This window comes from Equus asinus, chromosome 21, assembly GCF_041296235.1.
Source record: "Equus asinus isolate D_3611 breed Donkey chromosome 21, EquAss-T2T_v2, whole genome shotgun sequence".
NCBI classification, from domain to species: domain Eukaryota; kingdom Metazoa; phylum Chordata; class Mammalia; order Perissodactyla; family Equidae; genus Equus; species Equus asinus.
Window position 1 is genome coordinate 58,431,828 of NC_091810.1, and position 23,154 is coordinate 58,454,981.

Genomic DNA, 23,154 nt, shown 5'->3' on the forward strand with positions numbered 1-23,154 from the left:
ACTGACGCCAATTTTGAAAGAAGTTCTACTGTGAGTAAAATGCTATCAAACAGCATCGCATGCTACAGAGAAATCATTCATGAAAGGAAGAGTTAACCAACGCAGCAAACTTCATTGTTGTCTTATTTTAAGACATTGCCACAGCTACCCCAACCTTCAGAAACCACCACCCTGATCAGTCAGCAGCCACCAACATCGAGGCAAGACCCTCCAGCAGCAAAAGGATTACAAATCTTTGAAGGCTCAGATGATGGTTAGCATTTTTTAGCAATAAAGTATTTTATAATTAAGGTGTGTACATGGTTTCTTTAGACATAATGCCATTGTACACTCAGCAGACTACAATATAGTGTAAACATAACTTTTATATGCCCTGGGAAACCAAAAAAGTTGTGACTCGCTTTATGGTCTTATTCCAACTGTGGTGGTCTGGAACCAAATGTGCAGTATCTCCAACGTATGCCTGTAGTCATTCAATAAACGCCTTTTGACAGCAAAAAGAGCAGCGTCTCCTAAATCCAGAAACATGTGGGCCTCTCTAGCAGATTCTTCCATCAGAAGACTTTCCTGATTAGTAGGATTATGATTAGGAAGTCTTTACTTCTCTCAAGATTTTAAAGAAAAAAACACACAAAGACACACAGTAAATGGTTGGGGAGTGAGAAATGAAGCAGAAAGTGAATACAAGAAATATAAAAATATCAAGAGAATCTAATAGGAATCAATGACAATAATGTGCCATAAACTGAGTGTGATAACTCAGCAACCCTTTGCAACTGAGGTCCATAAAAAACCACAAAACAAAGAAAATCTCCCAAATTGGCCTATTTCATGGAATTGTGTTGTAACGGGTAATGTACCAGCTAGATCACAGTCCAAAGAGCATAGTGACATATAACACTAATATACAGGGAAACTCAGACACAGGTATTACCCTGAACCTGGTACCAGTCTTACTAAGTAGAGTCCAAATCTACTAAGTTTATTCAAAGACAGGCTTCTGCCTAATCTTTGTCACCTTCTCTTCTATTCATTAATGCCCTTGCTCTGGCTACAAAACTCTGTGCCCTAGCTGAGGCTGAGGGCTATGCCAACTTCACAGTAAATGGGGCCATCAGGAATAATGCAACCTGGAGGCCCTGGCTCTAGCTACAGACAGCGATATAACACCAATTCCTGAACTACTGGCAAAAGAGCCAAAACCAGGTAAGGTATTTTAAAATTGCAAGAGTGGTTTAACATTAAGGCTCTATTTGTTCGTGGTAGGAATGTCAAATGGTACGTCCACTATGGAAAACAGTTCCTCAAAAAATTAAAACACAGAACTACCATATGATCCAGCAATTTCACTTCTGGGTATACACACCAAAGAACTGAAAGCAGGGACTCAAACACACATTTGTACATCAATGTTCATAGCAACATTATTCACAATAGCCAAAAGGTGGAAAACATTCATCAAGAGATAAACAAAATTTGGTATATACATATAATGGAATACTGTTCAGCCTTAAAAAGGAACAAAATTCTCACACATTCTACAACATGGATGAACCCTGAAGGCATTATAAGCCAGACACGAAAGGACAAATACTGTACGATTCCACTTATGTGAGGTACCTAGAAGAGTTACATTCATGCAGATAGTAAGTAGATTTGTGGTTGCCAAGGGCCAGGAGGAAAGAGAATGAGGAGTTACTGTTTAACAAATACGGAGTTTCAGTTTGGGAAGATAAAAATGTTCTGGAGATGAATGACGGTGATGATTACACAACAATGTTAATGTACTTAATGCTGTGGAATTCTATAGTAAATTTTGTTATATATATTTTACATCACATAAAAAGACTATATGCATAATTCACTATAATAAAGATTAAATTGGAAAAACATACGATCTATCAATGTTTGACATCTAGATGTTTTAAAAGGCATTTGATAACACTGAACATTCACAATAAGCTAGGAATAATCCTAGGTCATTTCATCGGTGAAAGCCTTCCTGAAACAGATAACTCCTATGCTACTTTACTTTTTGAAATTTGAGGCTTCTCTGTGGCCTGAAGTATGGACAATGTGTATAAATGAGTATTTTTCACCTAATATTTGTCCCAAACTGAAAGACGCTCATTGAAACCTCCCAATATTACTCTAATCCTGTTTCTTTTTGTATTATTTACACCAGTACTTGCTTTTATGTACGCTGATGCTATGCAACTGCTTGCACACAAGCATAGCAGTTAGAACACAACACTGTGTAACAGTAATATAATAATCCCAGTTTACTTGTTGTTTTAGATTTGCTTGGTTTATCTTTACCCATTTTTTTAACTTTTAATCTTTCTGAGTTGATTAATTAGTTGGCTTTAATTTTCTGATCCAATCTGAGAGTTTTATTTTCAATAATGGAGTATCTTACATTTGCATTTATTGTTATATAATTGCCCTGTCATCTTATTTTAAAGTTTCTTAGTTTTCTATCTTTTGCTATACAGTCTTTGTTTTTGTTTTGCTTTGTTTTGTTAGGGGAGAGAGTTGGTCCTACTAGTGTTCACTTTATAATTTTACATATGCATGCATCTTCTCTATTGCCACCAGCTTGATTTGAAACAGTGTGCAGACAGCCCCTATGGAAGACGAAGAAATCAGTCCACTTACACTGCTGCTCCTCTCTCTCCACTTCCCCTGTAATCCTCTAGTTGCTGTTGGCACATTCTTTGATTTTTATCTTTGTCTATTATAAAATCATTACATTTCATACACTGGGTAGCTTTATTTCAAGAATAATGTCTATCACAATGTTTTGTAAAAGTAATTATCAGACTTCATTCTATGTTTAAATGGATTCACTGTTTTATAGGCAGTACACTCCTTGACATCAGTTTCAAAAGAATCTTTTCGGACTCCGTAACTCCTCAGACGAGGGAAACAATAGAAAGAATAAACAAATGGGACTTCATCAGACTAAAGAGCTTCTTCAAGGCAAGGGAAAACAGGATTAAAACAAAAAAACAACCCACTAGTTGGGAAAAAATATTTACAAGGTATATATCCAACAAAGGGTTAATCTCCATAATATACAAAGAACTCACACAGCTCAACAACAAAAAATCAAACAAGCTGATCAAAAAATGGGCAGGGGACATGAACAGACATTTCTCCAAAGAAGATATAGGGATGGCCAATAGACACATGAAAAGATGCTCATCATCACTAATCATCAGGGAAATGCAAATCCAAATTACACTAAGATATCACCTTATACCTGTTAGAATGGCAAAAATATCCAAAACAAAAAGTGACAAATGTTGGAGAGGTTGTGGAGAAAAAGGAACCCTCATACACTGTTGGTGGGAATGCAAACTGGTGCAGCCACTATGGAAAACAGTATGGAGATTTCTCAAAAAATTAAAAATAGAAATACCTTATGACCCAGCCATCCCACTAATGGGTATCTATTCAAAGAACCTGAAATCAGCAATTCCAAAAGTCCCATGCACCCCTATGTTCATCGCAGCATTATTTACAATAGCCAAGACGTGGAAGCAATGTGAGTGCCCATCAACAGATGATTGGATACAGAAGATATGGTATATATACACAATGGAATACTACTCAGCCATAAAAAAGGATAAAATCGTCCCATTCACAACAACATGGATGGACCTTGAGGGTATTATGTTAAGTGAAATAAACCAGAGAGAGAAAGATGTACTCTGCACGACTCCACTCATAGGTGAAAGTTAAACATATAGACAAAGAGAACTGATTGGTGGTTACCAGGGGAAAGGGGAGGTGGGGGGAGTGCACAAAGGGTGAAGTGGTGCACCTACAACATGACTAACAATAATGTACAACTGAAATTTCACAAGATTATAAACTATCATAATCTTAATAAAAAGTTTTTTTAAAAAAAAAGACAATGCCATAAATGGATTCACTGTTTAAAGTTTTTCCATGTTGTGAATTCTTTATTATTTGTTTCATCTTTCAATTAACTGGATTACATCTAAAGTAACTTTCAGGAAGGGTACATAGGTAGCTATATTTCTGAAGTTTTAACATATTGAGAGATCACCTTTCTATCATTAACTTGATGTGTTAATGACAACAAATCTGAGTAATGAATTCTTGGGTCACATCTTTTTACCTCAACACTTTGTAGACAGCATTTCATTTTCTTCAGGGATCTAATCTTGCTGAGATTTTTTGAGTCAGCCTCCAAAAGAATAAAATAATAGCAGCTAACATTTACTGAACATTTACTATTTGCCAGGTACCAAGCAAACAATGGTCCTAATAACCCAATGAGGCAAATGTTATTATTATCCAAATTTTGCCAATAAAACTGACCAAATGCAAGTAATTATAAAAACAAAGATACGAGCCAGATCTGACATGAAATCTGTGCTTTTCATGACTACAATCGCCTTGCCAGTCCTATTATTCCAAGGTAAAGGGATAAACTCCAAGTAGGGCACAAGAAGTTTCTCATGTGACCTGCTACTGGTGGGGCCCTTCTGCAACTTCCTTACTAACTCAAGTACCCTGCCCCATGCTTTGATAAGAGAAGACATGTCAAATTAATATCTTTTTATAATTTAGTCCAAAGGTACTGTATTTTTTAGATATTATTGGAAGTTCTTTGATATAAGAATACAGACATTTCCTGATTTCAGTATAAATGATGTTTCTTTTTCTGTTCTTTTGGTATTATTTCTGATGGTTTTGAAGATGAGAAAAGTAAAAATGTATACTTTCTCTGTCATGATTTCTGGACTCCAGATAGATTGGAACCAACAGAATTGGAGGCAGAGACACTGGAGGCCTCTGCAATGTTACAGGTGTTCAGAGCTTCAGTAAAATCTAAGTAAAAGTTAAGAAAGAGAATTGATAAAAGTTGTTGACTCAAAGAAATTGAGAGAAAGAGAGAGAGATGACTCCTAGAATGTAAAATACAGGAAAGAAGGGAGAAAGTAATCAAGAATGTAGTTTGAGGCATCTCATTTACAATTCTATATACATTCCTCCCACATGACAGGTGCTTGAAGATTTGCTGAATTAAAGATTTGCCAGTGTGAACATGAATAGATCCTATAAACTAACACAGACATAGAAAATTAATGATATAGGTTCAGAGGCCCAGAATCTGAAAGAAAAGACCTAAGTCCAATAAAGCTGTAAAATAAAAACAAAAAACAAGACTATTATTATTCAAAGTATACTCTTCAGGAAGCTGATCTCGACAGCTCTCAACATTTCATCACCATGACACTAATTAGGGTAAGGAGAGCTGACAGGTCCCTTTTAAAACTCTCTTTAAGGCTACTTGAATATGCTTGAATATCATTTGCTGATAAACTATTTAGGAGAAGGTAAGTCTTTTTAGTGGTTAGTTTTATATATTCCAGTGTAAAAAGAATTCTAGCATAGAAAAGATATATTAAAATATATATATATATATTTGTTTCATTCTGAATTAATTGCAAATTTAGAATTTGCAAGAATAGCACAAAGAACACCTGTCTGCCCTGCACCCAGATTCGCCAACTGTTAATATTTTGCCCAACATGCTTTATCACTCTCTTTTGCTTTCCCTAAACCTTTTGAAACTAAGTCCTAGACACATCCTTCACGATGTATTTCCTAAAAGAGAAGACATTCACTTAAATAATCACAGTACGATTTTCAAAATCAGGAAATTTAACACTGATAAAATACAATTATCTCATCTACAGCCCTCAAACGTTGCCAATTGTCCCAATAACGTCCTTTTCAGCAACTTTTGTTTATTTGATCTAAGATCACACATTTTGTTTTCATGACTCTTTAGTCTCCATTAATCTGGAACAGTTAGCTTCTCGGCCTTTGTCCTTTACAACACTAACATTTTTGAAGAGCACAAGTCAGCTGTTTCACAGAATGTCCCTCAACTGGAGTTTGTCTGATATTTCTGCATGATGAGATTCAATGCTACGCTTTTTTGGCAGAAATATCACAGAAGCAATATCGTAGCCTTAGTGCATCACACCAGGAAGTGCAGCTTATCAGTAAGTCCCATTACTGGCAATATTAACCTTGATCACTTTGTTAAGGAGGAGTTTCTCCACTACAAAGTTATCATTTCTCGCTTTGTTACTAATAATTTGAGGGGAGATTCTTTTAACTACATAAAGGTCCTATTCCTCATAAAACTTGCACTATTTTTAGCATCCACTGATAACTCTTGTCCGAATCACTTATTACCATGATGGTTGCAAAATGATTTAACTCTTTCATTATTATAAATGTATTAGTTGACATTCTATGGTAAGACGTAGAAGTTCCTTTACACCCATGTATTTATTTACTTATTAAATGTACGGATTCTCATTTAATTCAACAGGTCTATAGTCCATTTTATTTTGATACCAAATAGTCCCAGACACAGTAAGTTGGAGTTCCTTCAAGCTACTTTCTGTGTCCTTTTGACACGTCCCCACGATTTGTTTGAACACTTCCTTGCTTTCTGGCACAAGATGTTCCATTTTGTAGTTCTCTGTACCATCCAGGGAATCAGCCACTTTTCCACATGCTGAGTTCTTTCAGCAGGAAACGGTTTTTTTAGAAACCAAGATCTGGTCTCAAGGTACACTCACTGCTAGTAACGTATCGCCACTTCTAGGCCCTTTCAGCAGAATGAGCTGGCAGATATATAACATTTTTGTAAGTTATATTTTGAAAAATTATATCCAACTTAAGAAAAACAATATACTTTCCACTATAGCATTTGGCCAACACATATTTAACAGAAGTATCCACACAAAAAAACTGTTTAGTGAAATGCTCTTAATTTAATGCTAGTTAATTTTTCCTTTTAAATTTTGTATGAATTTTCTTCTACACAGTAAGTTAGTCACATAAATTTTGCAATTTTATGAAAACAAAGTACACTCATAACTGTAATTTGATCACCTGACATTTAGAAGTCAAAGCTTCTAAAAGAGAACCTCCTTTTCAATGGTAAGAGTAAAGAGAATTTAACAAAGCTCAAGAATAATTAATATTTGAAAAATAAGAGAATACAGGGAGCTTTAAGCTATTTTTTTCTTCTAACATTACAAAAAAATACTAAAATTAAGTTAGCAAGTTGATCAGAAGAGATAAATTAATCTTTTTAAAATACTGACTCCTTTGCCACTCGTTCCCTCCCATAAGAACTGCTGGAATATTCTGAGGGTGTGAGCACCTATGTGAACACTTTGAATACTTACATATCACTGCACATCTGATCCAGAGCAGTTGATAATAAGCAAGTTAAGTGGGACAGAATACACCTTAAAGTTGTTTTTGCTTTCTTAAATCCGTTTTCTCAGGTCACTCAATTTTATCACAGGCTTTCTTAAGTAATCATTTAACCTAACCAGCATCTATTAAACATCTACTTTATTCCTGGAGCTGAGCCAGGTGCTCCCTCCAAATACATCTTCTCTTTGACCTTACTGGGAAGTCCTTCAATCCCTCTCTTTTCACATACGCTATCACCTGTTCCTCCTCACTTTACTTCATTTCCCACCCTATGTAGATCTCACAGTACATCAGTTCAGCCACCCTCTTGGCAGAATCCTCAATTTTAGACATCAACATTAGATGTCTAAAGCTCTCATACCACTAATTATACTCTCATATCTTTAATCTCTCTTTCCTTCAGTCTATAAAGTTTTCAAATATCTTGCATGTAAAAAATCTTCTTTTTAAAAAATCCAAGTATCTAAAAGTTTTCCTCCCCTTACTCATTGCAATCTGGATGTTATCCTGAACTTTTTCCTCTTCTTCATCCAACAAGCTAATTCATGGTTCCTCTTTCTTGTATTTATTCATCCTCACCGCAACTGCCTGAGTTCAGCCATGTCTGTTTCCACAGGACTGCTGCAGTAATATCCCAATTCACCTCCGTGCCTCAAACCTCTCCTTCCAACATCCCCGTCCTCACCTACCTCTCTACATAGTGCTGCCAGAATACTTTTTATAAAACCCAAAACAAATAAATTGTCTCTCACGTTTAAAACAAATCTATGACTTCTCAGTGTCTAAACATGAAAATTCAAGTCTTCATGGAATACAAAGCCCTCTATTATCTGGCCCCTGTCTTACTTGTTGTAGAAATCCTCATCCCTCTTGAGCCACCCATACTTTCTTGAACCATAAGCTCAAGTCTTTATCAACAATACCTAAACCCCAGAACTACGCTGTTGATGACGAATATCCTGTGCTCATACTGTTCCATCTTCTGGAATTTCCATGCTCCCCTCCTGACACACTTCACTCTTACTCACCTGTCAAGATCTAGCTCAAAAATCTCTTCCTCTGTTAAGTCTTCCCAACTCACACAAATAGAGCTAGTCAGCCTTTCGTCACTCCACTTCACTCATGTATTTATCTCTATTACAGCATATCCCAATTTAAGGTAATTCATTAACAGCATGTCTATAAGCTGTGAGCTCCTTGTAGGCAATGGTTGCTTTTTAATCCATCACTATATCCTCTATGCCAATCATTCCAACAGGTGTTCAATAAATACTATTGAATAAATGAAATCAAAAACAGAATACAGAATGAGATTATAATCCCATAAAAACAACATAAGCCTGAATGTTAAAACATGTTCCTACCTGGTAACTAACTGTTTTCTTTCCATCACTTGCAGTGTGAGGTAAGGTCAATGGTCCAGAGACTATCCAAACATCTTCAAACCTCTCTGTCAGTTCTCGACAGTACATTTCTATTCTGAAAAACAAGGCAAAAATATGTATGATGTTCTCAGACATATATGTAGAGAAGAAACAAACCATATCAACTTCCTAGGAAAGAAACCAAGAATAGTGAATTTAAGAAATTAATGTAAACAAGAGAATACTGCACAAACATTATAAGCACATAAGCAGTGACTGTCCCAGTTTCTTACTGCACAAACTTAAAAATCACACAATTAAGATAACTATCTACACTTTCCTATGTGCATTTAGCATGCATTTTAAAGCTGAAATTTTGTTTTATTTTCTCTTATTTTTCTATGTCATAGTTCTCAAATAAACTTTTTTCAAGAATTATATATCATTCCAATAAGTTGCTATACCTTATTTATTTAACCATTCCTATTGTGGGACAACTGGATTTATCCTAACATTTCTTATATAATGTAACACTGTATTAATTCCTTAGGATAAATTTCAAGGGCCAAAATTACTTTATTGAATAAATATTTTAATGATGCTTGATTATATATCAAACTAATATTTTTAACGAGACTGTATCAACTTACTCTATAAACTCCAAAATATGCCACAGCAGTTTCACAACAATCTTTACAACACTGGACTTATCACTTAAAAACTGTTTTTGGTAATTTACTAGATAAAAATGGCAAGTAGTTTTAATATGCACTTTCTTATACTGCAGTCGAAGAGATTTATGAGAGATAACAATGCATGTCATCATTCTTCAGTTTCTGTATCTAAAAAGTAAAATCAACATTATTATATCTTATAGTATGTATGCCCAATTATAAGGTAAATTTTTCCTCCCAAAAATATATCCCTTGGTAAAGGAAAATGTTAAATGTTTCCACAGGTATGCAATCAGCCAGAAGATGGAAAGGAAACTATAGGACAAACATCCTAGATCTTGAACAAATAATTTGCAAGGGGAAAAAAAAACAGAGGAAGGTAAACCTACAGATTAAAAAAATTAAAGACAATCAGGGAAATTTGAAGACTGATTGTAAAACTGCTAATAAGGAAGTACTATTAAACTTTTTGGGGGCAATAACAGTACTGGTGTTATATTTTAAAAGAGTCCTTCTAAATCTTCTAAAAATATTTACTTATGAAATACTTATAGATAAAATTATATATTTTTCACCTGCTTAAAATAATCTGAGCAGGGGAAAGGGAGCGTATGTAGATGAAATAAATGTGGGCCGTGACTAATAATCGTTGAAGTCTCTTTTAGTGTGGGCTGCTCTCTTAATTACTTTAAACCACAAAGTACTGTGGGGAAAACACAACAGCCTGAAAACACAACAGCCTGAAACAACCTCAAGCAGTACTCGTTTCAGATGCTTAGACAGTACCCCCTGACAGAAGTGCTTAAAAAGTATCCAAAAAACGCAGAAAGTCCAGATGAATTTACAGTTAGGTTTTATCAAAAACTGGTTAATGGTTATGTTTAATTGTACCAAAACTTTTTTTTTTTTTAAAAAAAAGCTCTGCAACTCTTGATTCTTGAAATAAGGAGGAGGGAAAAATATAGTGTTCTCTGGACAAATTCAAAAATATTTTATTGACTCAGTAATAATATTTTGAGTAGCTTCTTCCAGAACTTGACTTCTGATCAGTGGTAAACATGATCAAAATGGCTGGCTATGTTTTGAAGTCTGTACTCCCATAGAAAACCGTACTCCTGAAATATAGCAAAAGAAAAACCTAGTCCAAAGTACGTACCTTTAGTAGTTTAAGCTTTGGAAAAACAAAGACAGAAACAGTTGACGGACACACTAGTACATTCTCCCACAGAATCACATTTTAAAAACTCTCACCCCTCACCTGTTCCAATATCCAGCATTATTATCAAAATTCTGTGGCACAATATTAGAAAGGTAAAATGTTTCAGCCATGGCTTTCTGTGAAAAGAAATTAAAATAGTAACTTGCACTGAAATGTCCTCCTCTTTGAGAGATTTTACAAAGCAGACACAGAAAAACAGTTCCTTATTTATACTTGAGCTCTAGGCAATTACAGTGACTACTTGTTTTGATAAATGAAAGCCAGAGCCATTCCAGGACAGAAAGCTCAATAATGATTATTCAAAATAAGGACTATAACAAAATAAGTAGTTTGGTATGCTAGCTTTCTTTATCATTTATAAAATTCAAACCTATGTAGACTCGAAGAACTAAACATTTCCAATATAAAGCTAAAGGGTAAATTCTGGTTTTAAGCCTCTGGCAAAGGGTTTCTTGGTAAAGGTCAACTTTCAAGAATTTTATTAAGTAGTAGAGTACAAACATATTAGTTCAAAAGCGGCAGAGAAAAATTTCTTGTTCTTCTGCATTCCTGGCCACCATGTGTTCATTTATTTCACACTTCTGACCCATAAATACAAGGCTCTATCATTGTATTTCCTTTCACCGATCTATACTGCCAAAGCTACCAATTACCTTCTCTTCAAGCAGTGGCTCTCAACCTTGAATGCATGGTGGAATAACTTAGGGCTTTAAAAAATATTGATTCCAGGGTTCCACCCCCCAGTTTCTAATTTAATTGCTTTGGGTTACAGGTCTGGCCATTAGGATTTTTTAAAACTTCCCCAGGTGACTACTGAGTATCCAAGGTTGGGAACCACTATCTTAACATTAATAATCACCTACACTTCATGAAATAAATGTAAATGCCATAAAAGACATTTCTCTCCTTTTCTGGCAGATAAATTATCCTAAATTAAAGGAGACTAGAAAGATATGACAACTAAACATACTATGTGATTCATGACTGGATACTGGATCAAAAAAAAGCTGTAAAAGACATACTTGGGACAATTTGGCACACATGAATTGTATATTAGACAATATTATTTTACACATACAAAAATACTTTTGCACATATTTCTTGGTATAATGATACTCTCATCATATATATAAATATCTTCTTTCTTAGATGATACAATCCCTTGAGTGATCTATTTATGAATGAAGTGTTATGATGTGTGCAATTTACTGTCCATGTTTTTAAAAAAATTAATATACATATACATGCATATGTAAGGTAAATGTATTAAAATGTGTTTGCCGTGCTATCTTCTCAACTTTTCTACAGGTCAAAATATTTTTGCTGTACTCTTTTCAACTTTTCTACATGTCTGAAATTTTTCAAAATAAAAATTAGTAGCTTTAGCTCCTAGTGGCTTTCCAGTTCCCTTTTACACAGCATTTAGTTTTCCTCACTCAACCTGTAACAATGTCTCAGCATCTGAACAAAAAACGGAATTAGAGTCAGGAAGAAAAATACAAAATAGAATATGGAAAGTCTCAAATTTTAAGGTTTGGCTCCTAAGTTTTTAATCTACAAGTCCCATGGGACGCATAATACCAGCCCCACATTCCCATCCCTCCCAAAAATATGCCTACAGATGAAAATTTGTTATTTCCTGCTGGAGCCATGTGTCCTCGTGACCACCCACTTCCAACATAGTCCTCGTTTAAGGCACTGAAGGTTGGAGGGATGTTGGGATCAGGCTTGAATTTACAATGTTTTCTGTCTGCATCACCTGAAGAAAAACACACAAAATGGGTAAGCTGTCAGTGGACAAACATCCCTCAAGATTCTCTAAGCAAGGCAAGCTGGCTGCTGCTGGCTGGTATCTCTCTAAGCAGCTAGTAGTTAGTGATTGCGTGCATGTCTCAAGTTCCTGGGATAGTTCAGATACTTCATCTGAATTTAGCAAGGCCTAGTCTAGGAAAGAATGCTTTTCATACAGTGTAGCTATCTCATATACTTTTGTTTCTGGCCTTTTAAGTTAAAGGAAAAATGCCTGGATAGGATTTAAGTAAAAACAATGACCAAATAGCTAAACTGTATAAAAAGCTCAGCTACTAAATAAACTCTTGCTTTTTAAAAAGACCTCTATGTACTGTATTTCGTACAACTGTATTTGACAAGTTTGTATGTACTGAAATAATGGATATATATAGACACAAAACAATTTGTTCTGGGCAGGAATAGCCTAGGGCAGGGGGAGAGTGTCTCTGTTATCTTGCTTACTGCCTCTTAAGCCATGACAAAACAAACATTTAGGTTATGAGCTCAACCCAGAAATTCCTGAAATAAAACATCTGAGTACCACATGGGAGAGAAGAAATCTCAATTTTATTTATATTCTGATACCTCAAGAATAGTTTGCCACTGTAGACATCAGCAAATCCTAACACTACATTCTCCACTGTCATTAGGACAGATCTTGTTAAGCTACAAAAATTATGAGGAAAAATGGAATATACTCAGGCCGCTACTCAAAAAAGTGTAAATGGAGATCAATGAAGTCACTGATTCCAATGTCATTTCATTCAGCCAAGGAAAATTTAAAATCATCAGATCCCCAGGTTCAAAGCATCTAATATATAGCTTGTCAGAATCACTTCATAAAGAAAAAAAATAACTGGGGGTCAGCCCGGTGGCACAGCGGTTAAGTTTGTACGTTCTACTTCTGCGGCCCAGGGTTCACTGGTTCGGATCCCAGGTCAAGCCATTCTGTGGCAGGTGTCCCACATATAAAGTAGAGGAAGATGGCCACGGATGTTAGCTCAGGGCCAGTCTTCCTCAGCAAAAAGGAGGATGGGCAGTAGATGTTAGCTCTGGGCTAATCTTCCTCAAAAAAAGAAAAGAAGAGAAAAAAAGAACAGGTAACACAGCATAAGTATTAGTAAAGTTCTCTAAGTGTCATTACCATTGGAATCGCTTCCTTGTATGCCTGGTTATCTTTGCCTGGTGCTCACTGCCCTTGAAAAAACATTTGTAGGAATTTCCAAAGGTCTAGGATGAAGATGCCTTCCTTGAGAAAGGACGTAAATTTACTTCTGTCAAGTGTCTGGAGGCAAACCAGTGGAGGACAACATTAAACCAAGTTCAGGGCTTAAGGTTCCTTGATCTATTCAGGCTACATGGCTTTGGGCTACAAGTCTGCATCATAGCCAGTCTGTGGCCTCAACTTCTCTGGAATAAGCTTTTTATTTTCCTTTTGACCCTTCCCTGCTCAGAGCCAAGACAACCTTCTATAAGTCCCCTGTGGTAGACAGGCAGATTAATGCTGGTTCGTCCTTCCCCGAGGGTGCAGCTCTCTGGGGTTCCAGGTTAACATATGGGGAGGATATCTTAGACAGTCCACCTTGGTGAGCCTTGAGTCTGGCGTTCAGTCCCCCTCACCCTGTAAGGCTGCAGAACAAAAGAAACGCGGCTTTGGTTTGCCAGGACTGCCCTTGCCTTTCTCGATGTTGCCCTTCACCCAGATATTGGCCTGGCAATTCACCACTATCATGCTGGCTCTCTTCCTCTTCTTTCTTAGTGATTTTTTTCTCTATACTTTTTACATACTGAGAATAACATTTCTCATTGTTTTTAGCAGGAGAGTAAGTCTGAATAATTTAGTCTGTCATTACTGAAAACAGAAGACTCTTTACACTGAAATCAAGTAATCACAGGTATCTTGCTCCTGTTCTCAAATAACATTATTTTACCGCCTCAAAAGTACACAGCTCACAGGATTTACAATATGAAATGCAGTGCTTTCCTCATATGCCTCTGAAAATGATAACTTAAGAGCACGATAAAATTAGTAAAGCCAAAGTTCCTTATATCTTGGGAATATTTCTGTATTTAAAGGAAATTCATTAAACTTGAGACTAAATCAAGAATTTCTCTTGACGTAAACTTATAATCAACTCTCAGGTGCTATGATAAAGTTTACACCTGCATCAGTTTCCCTCCACCAGCAAGCACGTTCCAAACTTCCTGCTATTCTGCTGGTTGGTTTGCACTCTAGAAACGACACATTCACATTTTAACATCACCATTCTAATATACAGAAACATAGCATGCATTGTAAAGCAGAGAAGAAACAATTTGTGGGCCACACAGCAAACTAAAAGGCAAATAACAAAATGGGACTTAAACAACTATAACAAAAGGTAATATACTTAATATAGAAAAGAACTCTGATAAATCAATTCAAAAAAGAATTATCTCAACTGAAAACGGTAAGAATAATCTACAAAAAAACAGTAATTCACAAAATATTAACCCTCACCGGTAACCAATAAACACAAATGAAATCAGCTATTAAACTTGTAAAGCTCAATAATACTCATTATAGGTAAGGGTTGGGAGAGACGAGGACAAAGAGTGATGATGGGAGTGTAAATTGGAATAATCTATCTAGAAACCAATTTGACATTAAATATCAAGATCTGGTCATCTTAATTACAAGAATCTACCAAGACATAAGGACATATGAACAGACTTACACACCTGCCTACCTCTCCAGTCTCATTTCCTATCATATTCTCCCTTGCTCCAGCCACTCTGGCTTTCTTTTAGTTCCCTAAAGGAACAAAACTCGTCACATTGGGGCCTTCAAAGATGCAACGGTGCTTTTTTTTCTGCCTGGAATGCTCTTCTCCACATCTCATGGCCCACTCAACTCCTCTGCCTAGCCAGCCACCCCTTCAGGCTACTTTCTCAGAGAAGTCTCGCTAATCAAAATCAGGTTCTCCTGTTATAATCTCTTATCATATTCTTTACTGTTCCTTAATTATACTAATCCAACTTGCAATCACTTTTCCTTCAGAACAGTTATTATCAATAGTAATTATATATTCACAATTATTTGTTTGATAGGTCAACCCACCCCCTTCCCAACTCAAAGTGCCACAGCGGGATAGAGACCATCTACTCTGGTCACTGATATATCCCGAAGGCTTAGCACAGTGCCAGACACATGGTAGGCACTTAAAAAATATTTGTGGAGGTAATGAATGGTGCTCACTGCAGCAATATTTATGACAGAGCCTCCAATTTGTGTGTGAAGATACAGATCCTCTCAGCCCCTGAGACAGCTGGGAAGGGTCTGGGGCTCCCTGGCTGCCAGGAAGGGTCTATTTATCTAGTAAGCCATACAAACATCATCATTTTCTAAATGCGCGGTAATGTGAAAAAAAGTTGAGATTATCAATAATCCCTGTTCTAAATTTGGAAACATCTTTCATCAATGCCTTTACTTCTAACCACCTACCCATTATCTTGCTTTTGGATATATGTTCAAGAACCCATCTAGGCACCCGCTTTGACTGATCATAAGACAAAGCATGATTAGTGTAACACCTAGTTTCTGTTCCAGTTAAAGGGAATCCAAATTGTTCCAAGAGAGCCTTTTCTGCAGAACCTAAAAATGGAAAAAAGGGGGAAAAGAACAAAAATAAGAAATAGTTAGCGACTATTATTAGAAACAAAAAATTCTAAGTAAAGGGAGAGGAGTGAGACTTAACAAAAGACTGACTCAAAAGTCTAATGGACCAGGACATCTCATTTTTGCAAGTACTTACAAAGCAGAGGAAAGACACAACAGGCAAAATACTGGCTTTGTCTATGATCAACTGTATAGTTACATCAAGATAAACTGCAGCTATCTCATTAACTTTTAAATAAGGACCTTATCTTACTGGTCTTTCACATAAAATTTCCAAATCTCTGCCCCACAAAGTACTGTGTATACCAAAGAAGTAAAGGAAAAACTCCCGTCACTACTTGTCACTGATATGATTGAACAGGAAAGAGCCTACCTACTCATCACTTTTTAATAGCGAGGGGACAAAAGCACAGTCTTTTAAATTTTTTTTAAAAGATCATTATTCATCGACACTCTTCCTCAATGTTCTGGTACTGAAGCAGACGTGTGCTGCAGCAAGACAGTGGTAAAACTGGTACCGTTTTTCCTAGCGAGGGAAACCCAGCACGCGTTTAACTGGAAGTCAATTTCAAAATAATCCTCTCTTGATGCCTTCTCTAGTCTTCAAGCCATCAGAGGTGTCTTGCTAAATGCCCAGTATCAGAAGGAGCAAGTTAAACTAGCACGTCGGGGAAAGCGTAAAAAGGAGCGTGAATTCATTTTCTTTATCAAATATAAGGTATCCCCTGGTAACGTGATGACATATACTTTAAAGAAGGGCTGGCAGGTATTCTTCATCTGAACGATGACAAAATGAGGACAATTAACTAATCTGATAAAACTATGTTAACTTAGTCATTCATTCATACTTATTGAACGCAATTGTGTACCAAGTACCGTGCTGTGGACACGGTGGAGACTAAACTGGACACAGTCCGAGCTCCTAAGGAGCTAACAATCTAGTGGAGGACCCAGACATTAAAACATACAAATCGTGATAAATACTCTGGGGGCAGAAGGAGAGAAAATGAAGATTCCACGGAAAGGAAGTGTACGTGAAGGAGGCAGGCGAGACTCAAGGTGGAGAGAGGAGGCCAAACCCGGAGACTGGAAGGCCGAAAACCCAAAGCCAGGCAGATGGAGAGCCGCCCGGCGAGGATCAAGATTCACGCCCGAGGAAGAAGTCGGGCCCTAAACCCCGGGAAAGAAAAGCCGGCCCCAGACTTACCGCCGGGCTCCCTCACCGCCAACGCCGCCTCAGCGCCCTGACTCCGGAGGAACTGAACGGCCGTGAACCCGGCTCCCGCGGCGCCCACTACAGCTCCGGCCACGAAGGCACTCAAAAGGTGCCGGGAGCCTCTGAGACGGGAAGCAAAACTTTTGGCAGCCATCTTAACCAAGGCAACGTGCCTTTTGCCACAGCGCATGCGCATACCAGGTCTGAGGTGTGAAGGCCAATCACAACCGCGGGACCAAGACACGCATGCGCAATCTGGAGTCGCCGTGGCCTGAGTCTCTCAGGAGACGCCGGAGGTCCAGAGCGCAAGCTCACGCGCCTCTCCGCTGAGGGCCTCGCGCGCCCCCTGGTGACAAACTTTGAGGCCCACGAGCAATCCCACCTTCACCCCTGGTCCACTTGACTGGATGATGAGGGAGCATGACATCTTTAGGGCTCAGTACTGTGCATACATAATCCTGAGAAGAAAATACCTTTAGTCTAGGCCCACTTAAAAGGTGAGTAAACCACTTGCACATGGTTACACTAAGGTCCCTGGAGCCAAGATTCCAACTCAGGTCTGATTCCAAAACCTGTGCCACATTGGCTATCTTGATGACACCTGGCTTTGAAGTCACATGTAATACAAATATTAACTTCTAAAAATAGCTTTGCACCTGCTAAGGAGTTTCTTGACAAGACAGTATGGTGACAAGCCATGGTGGCTTAGGACCCTAAGTGCAAGGGGTTTGGATCCTCACCCAACCACTGTCGGTCCACCTTGGATGTGTTGCTTCACTTTTCTAGGCTTCCGCTTCCTCTCTTTTAAATGGGGATAATAGACCATAGGGTTCTTGCGAGGATTAAAGGATATTAACCATGTAAAAGCGTTTAGGAAAGAACCTGGGGCATGTTAAGTGCTCTCTAAATGTTAGCCACTTTTGAGTCATTTTTACTTTATCTTGATAGGATATAAAATCCAGATGGCTGAATGCCTGCTGACAAAGGAAGGATATATGCACTCCCACTGACAAATAGATGGATCTTCTTCCTTTTGCAGCGCAATCCCCAGCATTCCATGTGGACTTAGGTCACTAAGCAAGAGGCCATTTCTAACAACCAACTGAAAAAGGGTAGACATTGTTTAGACAGCTTCATGGCTCCATACCCCTTTCCCAGGCATACCTCTCCAGAAGTCATCTTGTATAATCCCCTGGGCCTCTGACCCTAACTGGCTGAGCTAGGTCAACCCAAGTCTTTCCAGGGATTTTGGATCTGGAACTCTCTCCAGGTAGCAAAGGTGTAACATGAAACTCTGGCACTGTACAGCCTTGTTTCCTGCTAAGTAGACAAAGGAGCAGATGCATCTGGTCTTGCACTGAGCAACAGTGGAAGAAATGCTGAGACAGAGGTGAAGGCCTGCACTGCTGTCACCCCAGCTGTGACCCCAACTTTCAAGGCTCCTGAAGCCCAGGCACATCCTGCCTTTCCCTGAGGCTTCTCTGGCCACTTGCCACAGGATCCTTCCAGTAAAGCCCCCTCTTGTTTAATGGTTTCTGTCATTTGCAACCAAGAGTCCTGATAAATACAACCCGGCAATACTGGTATCTGTAGGTTTCAAAGCTACTCCAGCAGCTTCCACCAGAATTTACTAAATACACACATTCACTTAAGAGGTATTTCTCAAGGCCCTCCTAAGTGCCATGCCCCATGCCAAACACTAGAAAGAGAAAGATAAATGGTAGGTGACTCTTCCTCATCCAGATCCTGTATTTGGGAACAGTGAACCCCACATTTGGGCCTGAGGTCAAGAATTGGAAGGGCTGCCTGACTTTGTGTAAGTAGCTCCCTCTGGGCCTGTTTGCCCACCATAAAGTGAAGTGACTGGACCAGTAGTTTTAAAACTGTAATCAGGGGGAACCCTAGCGTTCCACAGGGGTACTTGAGGCAGGTTGAATGGCTCTTGAGCCCTCTTCTACTTGCTCACTTGGGCAAGCCTGGTTTTATGCAGCAGCTTCTGTGTCGTTTCTTTGGGTGAAAGCAGCCTTTGCTGAAGGAAACGTTTTACCAGATGACCCCACGGTCCAAACTTCCAGTGTTTGTAGCTCCAAAGTCCTCATTCAAAAATGTTAGCCTTTTGCCTTTGTCTCCTTCTCTGTGCTCGTCATTAGGGGCACTCACTAATGAAAGGTGAACTTGCTAAATCTGAAAGAGCAAAAAGGGCCCAAAGCTGGACAACTGGTCCCTAAATCAAGGGCCCTTTCATCAAAAGTTGTTCCCCAAGAGCTCCAAGCAGGTTGTTTAATCCTCATAATAAAGGGTAAATAAAAGGCATTAAATAACCCCACTCGAAGGCTTCAAAGCTGGTGTTTCTTCACTTAGCAAATATTAGTCATGGGCCAAAAAAATCTTTTATGTTACTGCAGAAAGTGGTGAGGTGATTTCTGGGATTTTCCTATTTTCTTTGTCAGTTAGTAGAGACTATCATCATCATTTTATTAGCAGGGAACCATGTTTTCATTTCCTGAGATAAGTCAGGAACTCCAAAACATGAGCCCTGGCTTGCTGATTCAGATCTGGAGTGGTGCCCCATAAGTATATTTTTTAATAGCTCAGCAAGTGACCCTGGTACTCAGCCATGTTTGGAATGGCAGGGCTTGTATCCTGCAGGAGTCCTGAATATAACTTACTTTCTAGGCTTCTCTGCTCCACTTACAAAAATATTGCTCAGTCCTATAATTCTGCGAAGTATAGGAGTGGGTGTGTGTGTGTGTGTGTGCAGGATCTTGGAGATCTGGAAAACAGACACCTGCCCTGCAGGAACTTATCCAGAGTCCTCGTACAGGCCATTTAGGAGAAGCCCCATGTCTCCAACATGGTCCTAAGCTTGGGAAGGGCAAAAATGGAGGCCTGTGCTGAGCTCCAGCCCTGCAGGATGGTGGGAGACTAGGCAGTCAACCATTAAGAACTGATGTGTACCAAGCACGAACTCACAGAAGTGTTCAAGTTGGCCCTGTAAGTCGGAAACAACATTTTATTTATTTGTAATTCCCATGAAAAGAAACATCAATCCTCTGCCATGTGATTAAGAAAGACAACAGGGTTTCATTATTATTATTATTTTATTTTCATATACAAAAAGATAAAACTTGAAATAGCTCTAGATTTTCCCTCCTATTCTGTTGGGGTGTGGCTGCTCCTTCACACAGGGGGAAAAAACTACATTCACATCGGTTTATTTGAGGACCCAGTGCAGAGTTCAAACAGCAAAACCCCAACTTAGCAGATCTAATTTCAAACTTGACACTCATTTCTAAAATTACCACAGTAAAAAGGAACAAAGATCCACTGCAAATGAATGAACCATATGATACAATGCTCTTTCCAAAATGTCTTCATTTTGCAACTGTAATTACACAGATGTCTGCTTTTGGCCATTTTAGATGTGTGCGTGTATATAATATATATATGTGTGTGTGTTATATATATATATATATATATATATATATAAATCAGCACACTTTCAAATCCAGACAGGGTGACAGCAACAAGCTTAACTCTGTATATATATATATTTTAAAACATGATACTTTAGTATATCTTTTGTTAATTCAGTAGTACAAGCTATTTCTGTTCTACAAAATTTTTATTTTATAGCTACAAGGGTGAAAAGTGACCTATTACATATACAAACAATACTTACTGAATTTGAGCCAAAAACTTTAAGTCTTTAGTTTTAGCACTTGAAGAGCTTCCTCACTTCTACAGCCTTAAATCATATACTAGTCACATTTCCAGAGTTTGCAATTACTCATTTTTAAACCGCGAGAAACAGGTGAATCCAAACTTTTAATTACAATTTTTATATACAAGTTAGATAAGACAGCTCAATAAGACTTCGCTATCCATCCTAAACCCAACACACACATTCTCCACTAAGTTAGACAAGTCTTAGGGTTTTCCTTCTTTTCCTTACAAATAATGTACAAATTTAGAAGTAGCTGGTAAAACTGATACATAAGATGGAAAATGAGAGGTGACATTTGCTGTTAGTTCCAAAATTGGTCCTGCAAATTTCGTATTCTGCTGTGTTCTTTAACTGTGTGTCTGTTACATGCAGAAGCTCTTTTCACAAGAATTGACATCAAACTCGATGTAAGTTAAATTTACAGTACTGTATAAAGTTATTCAGATTCAAGGACAAATGTGGAAAAATATTAACAGGTGAAAAATTTGGCCTTTGACACTAACAGGATCACGTCAAATTCATAAGCAGATTCTTTTGTACAGTTGAAAAATGGCATTGTGTGGATTTGTGGTGTGGAACTGAAATCTAGAAGTATGTTTCTAATCTGCGGTAACCCTCACCCTCAATTCTCAAGTACCACTCAATTTTCTTTGCGTTTTTACAGAATTCTAGAAGAAATGGTGAAAAAAGGCCACTGGCATTTTAACAATTCTTCCCCTCACAGGAGTCTTAACACTTTCCCATGAGGTCTCCTAAGAATCTCTGTATGGTCACTGGCTCCCAGACAGCCTTTGACAATGACTTAGACACTTTCCAAATCAAGCCCCAGATGTTGCCTAATCTTTCCTACTCTCATCTCTGTCACTGCTGGTAAAATTTGGATGAGCGCGCTTTTCCCTTACGGAGAAATTATTTGGCTAAACATACACTTAACTCGTGGCAGTGCTCTCAGAAAACCCCACTTGGGCTAAAGCACTTGCAGGGACTGAAGTCAACAGTCCACTGATCAGGGCGGAGACCAAACACCCTGAGGGCTGAGTCCGGACCCACTGGAACACACTGACCTTGATGTCCACAGTCAGCGGGACAGTCCAGGCAGGCAGCCCACGCCTGTATGACTGAGTTACCACTTTTAATCTTGTTCTGCCATCTATGCCCCAGAGACAAAAATTCAGATGTGGTGACTGCTGGTTAATTAAACTTCTTGAACTGGTAAAAAAGGCTCTTTAAAAAATATATATATATTTATTTAAAATACATCAAAATGACAAACAGCCATATCCCGCAAGGCCTAATTTCACAGCAACATATGCTACAGACATCTTCCCAAAATGCACCGTGGTAGATGGTGGGTTTTTTAATCCTGCCATTTAAAGGAATGTTCTACATTTGAGCTTTAGTGACTGGAAATGTGTTACAAAGAGCTCATCTTTGGAACTAACTTGTGTGCAAGACCAGCCAATTGAATCACTTTGCCTATTCAGACATGAGAATACTGAAAATGGCAGAATTCAAAGAGGAACATAGGAAGCACCGTTCAGATGACGCTCTAGACCCATCCCACCACAGTGCTGTTAAGAGCTTGCCAGAAGCCCCTTTGTCAGTCCTTGGGAAGAGTTTTACTTTAAAACAAAGAAGTGCCCATACTTGGCAGGGTTCCCGCGTATGTATGTTACAAGCCTGCAGTATTGAGAGGACCCAGATGGTGACATTGTTCAACACGAGGTCTGAGGTAACTGGTTCTTAAAATACCTGGAGCACAGAACTGCATCCAGAAATTACAGCTGGAAAAAAGCAAAAAGGTGGGGTTTGGGGCTAGAAAATACCAGTAGAAAAAAGCTTACAGCAGTTGCTTTTGTGGGGAGCCAGGTGACAAAAACAAAGGCACAACAGAATTACATTCCAAGATGTGGCTAGAGAGCAGAGAAATGTTCTTTCATGGGGAACAGGGAAAGGACCAATGGGTTGGTTCCCAGAGTGCTACTGGATCTGCTGAAACTAAATTTATTCCAAGTATAAAAGGGGTAAAGTGTAAAACTTTACTCTAAATCAGACTGAATAAAAAGCACAGCTGGTTTTAAATGACACATTAGGGATTCTCCTGACAAAACTGTCCCAACCAGTGCACCACTGGGCACAGCAGCCTGAAAAGCCAGCAGGCAGGGTCTGGGGGACAGGCCTTCAGCTGGACCTCCGGACTGGCAATTACACATAGAAA

General features: G+C 38.3%; 1 protein-coding gene across 2 annotated transcripts in view; it reads right to left on the bottom strand.

Moving 5' to 3' along the window:
• The window catches only part of EXOG (exo/endonuclease G), a 32,623-nt gene extending 15,219 nt beyond the window's left edge, over positions 1-17,404 (bottom strand). Inside the window, exons 1-5 of one of the 2 annotated variants that reach the window (XM_014859604.3) lie at positions 17,201-17,404; positions 15,820-15,969; positions 12,164-12,303; positions 10,584-10,660; positions 8,652-8,766 (exon numbers count right to left, since the gene is read on the bottom strand). In XM_014859604.3, the coding sequence (XP_014715090.2) occupies positions 8,652-8,766; positions 10,584-10,660; positions 12,164-12,303; positions 15,820-15,969; positions 17,201-17,399 (681 nt within the window). In that variant the 5' untranslated portion in view covers positions 17,400-17,404. The remainder of the gene's footprint in view (positions 1-8,651; positions 8,767-10,583; positions 10,661-12,163; positions 12,304-15,819; positions 15,970-17,200) is intronic. The other variant, XM_014859605.3, reaches the window with a different exon arrangement.
• Positions 17,405-23,154: the final 5,750 nt, after the last annotated feature.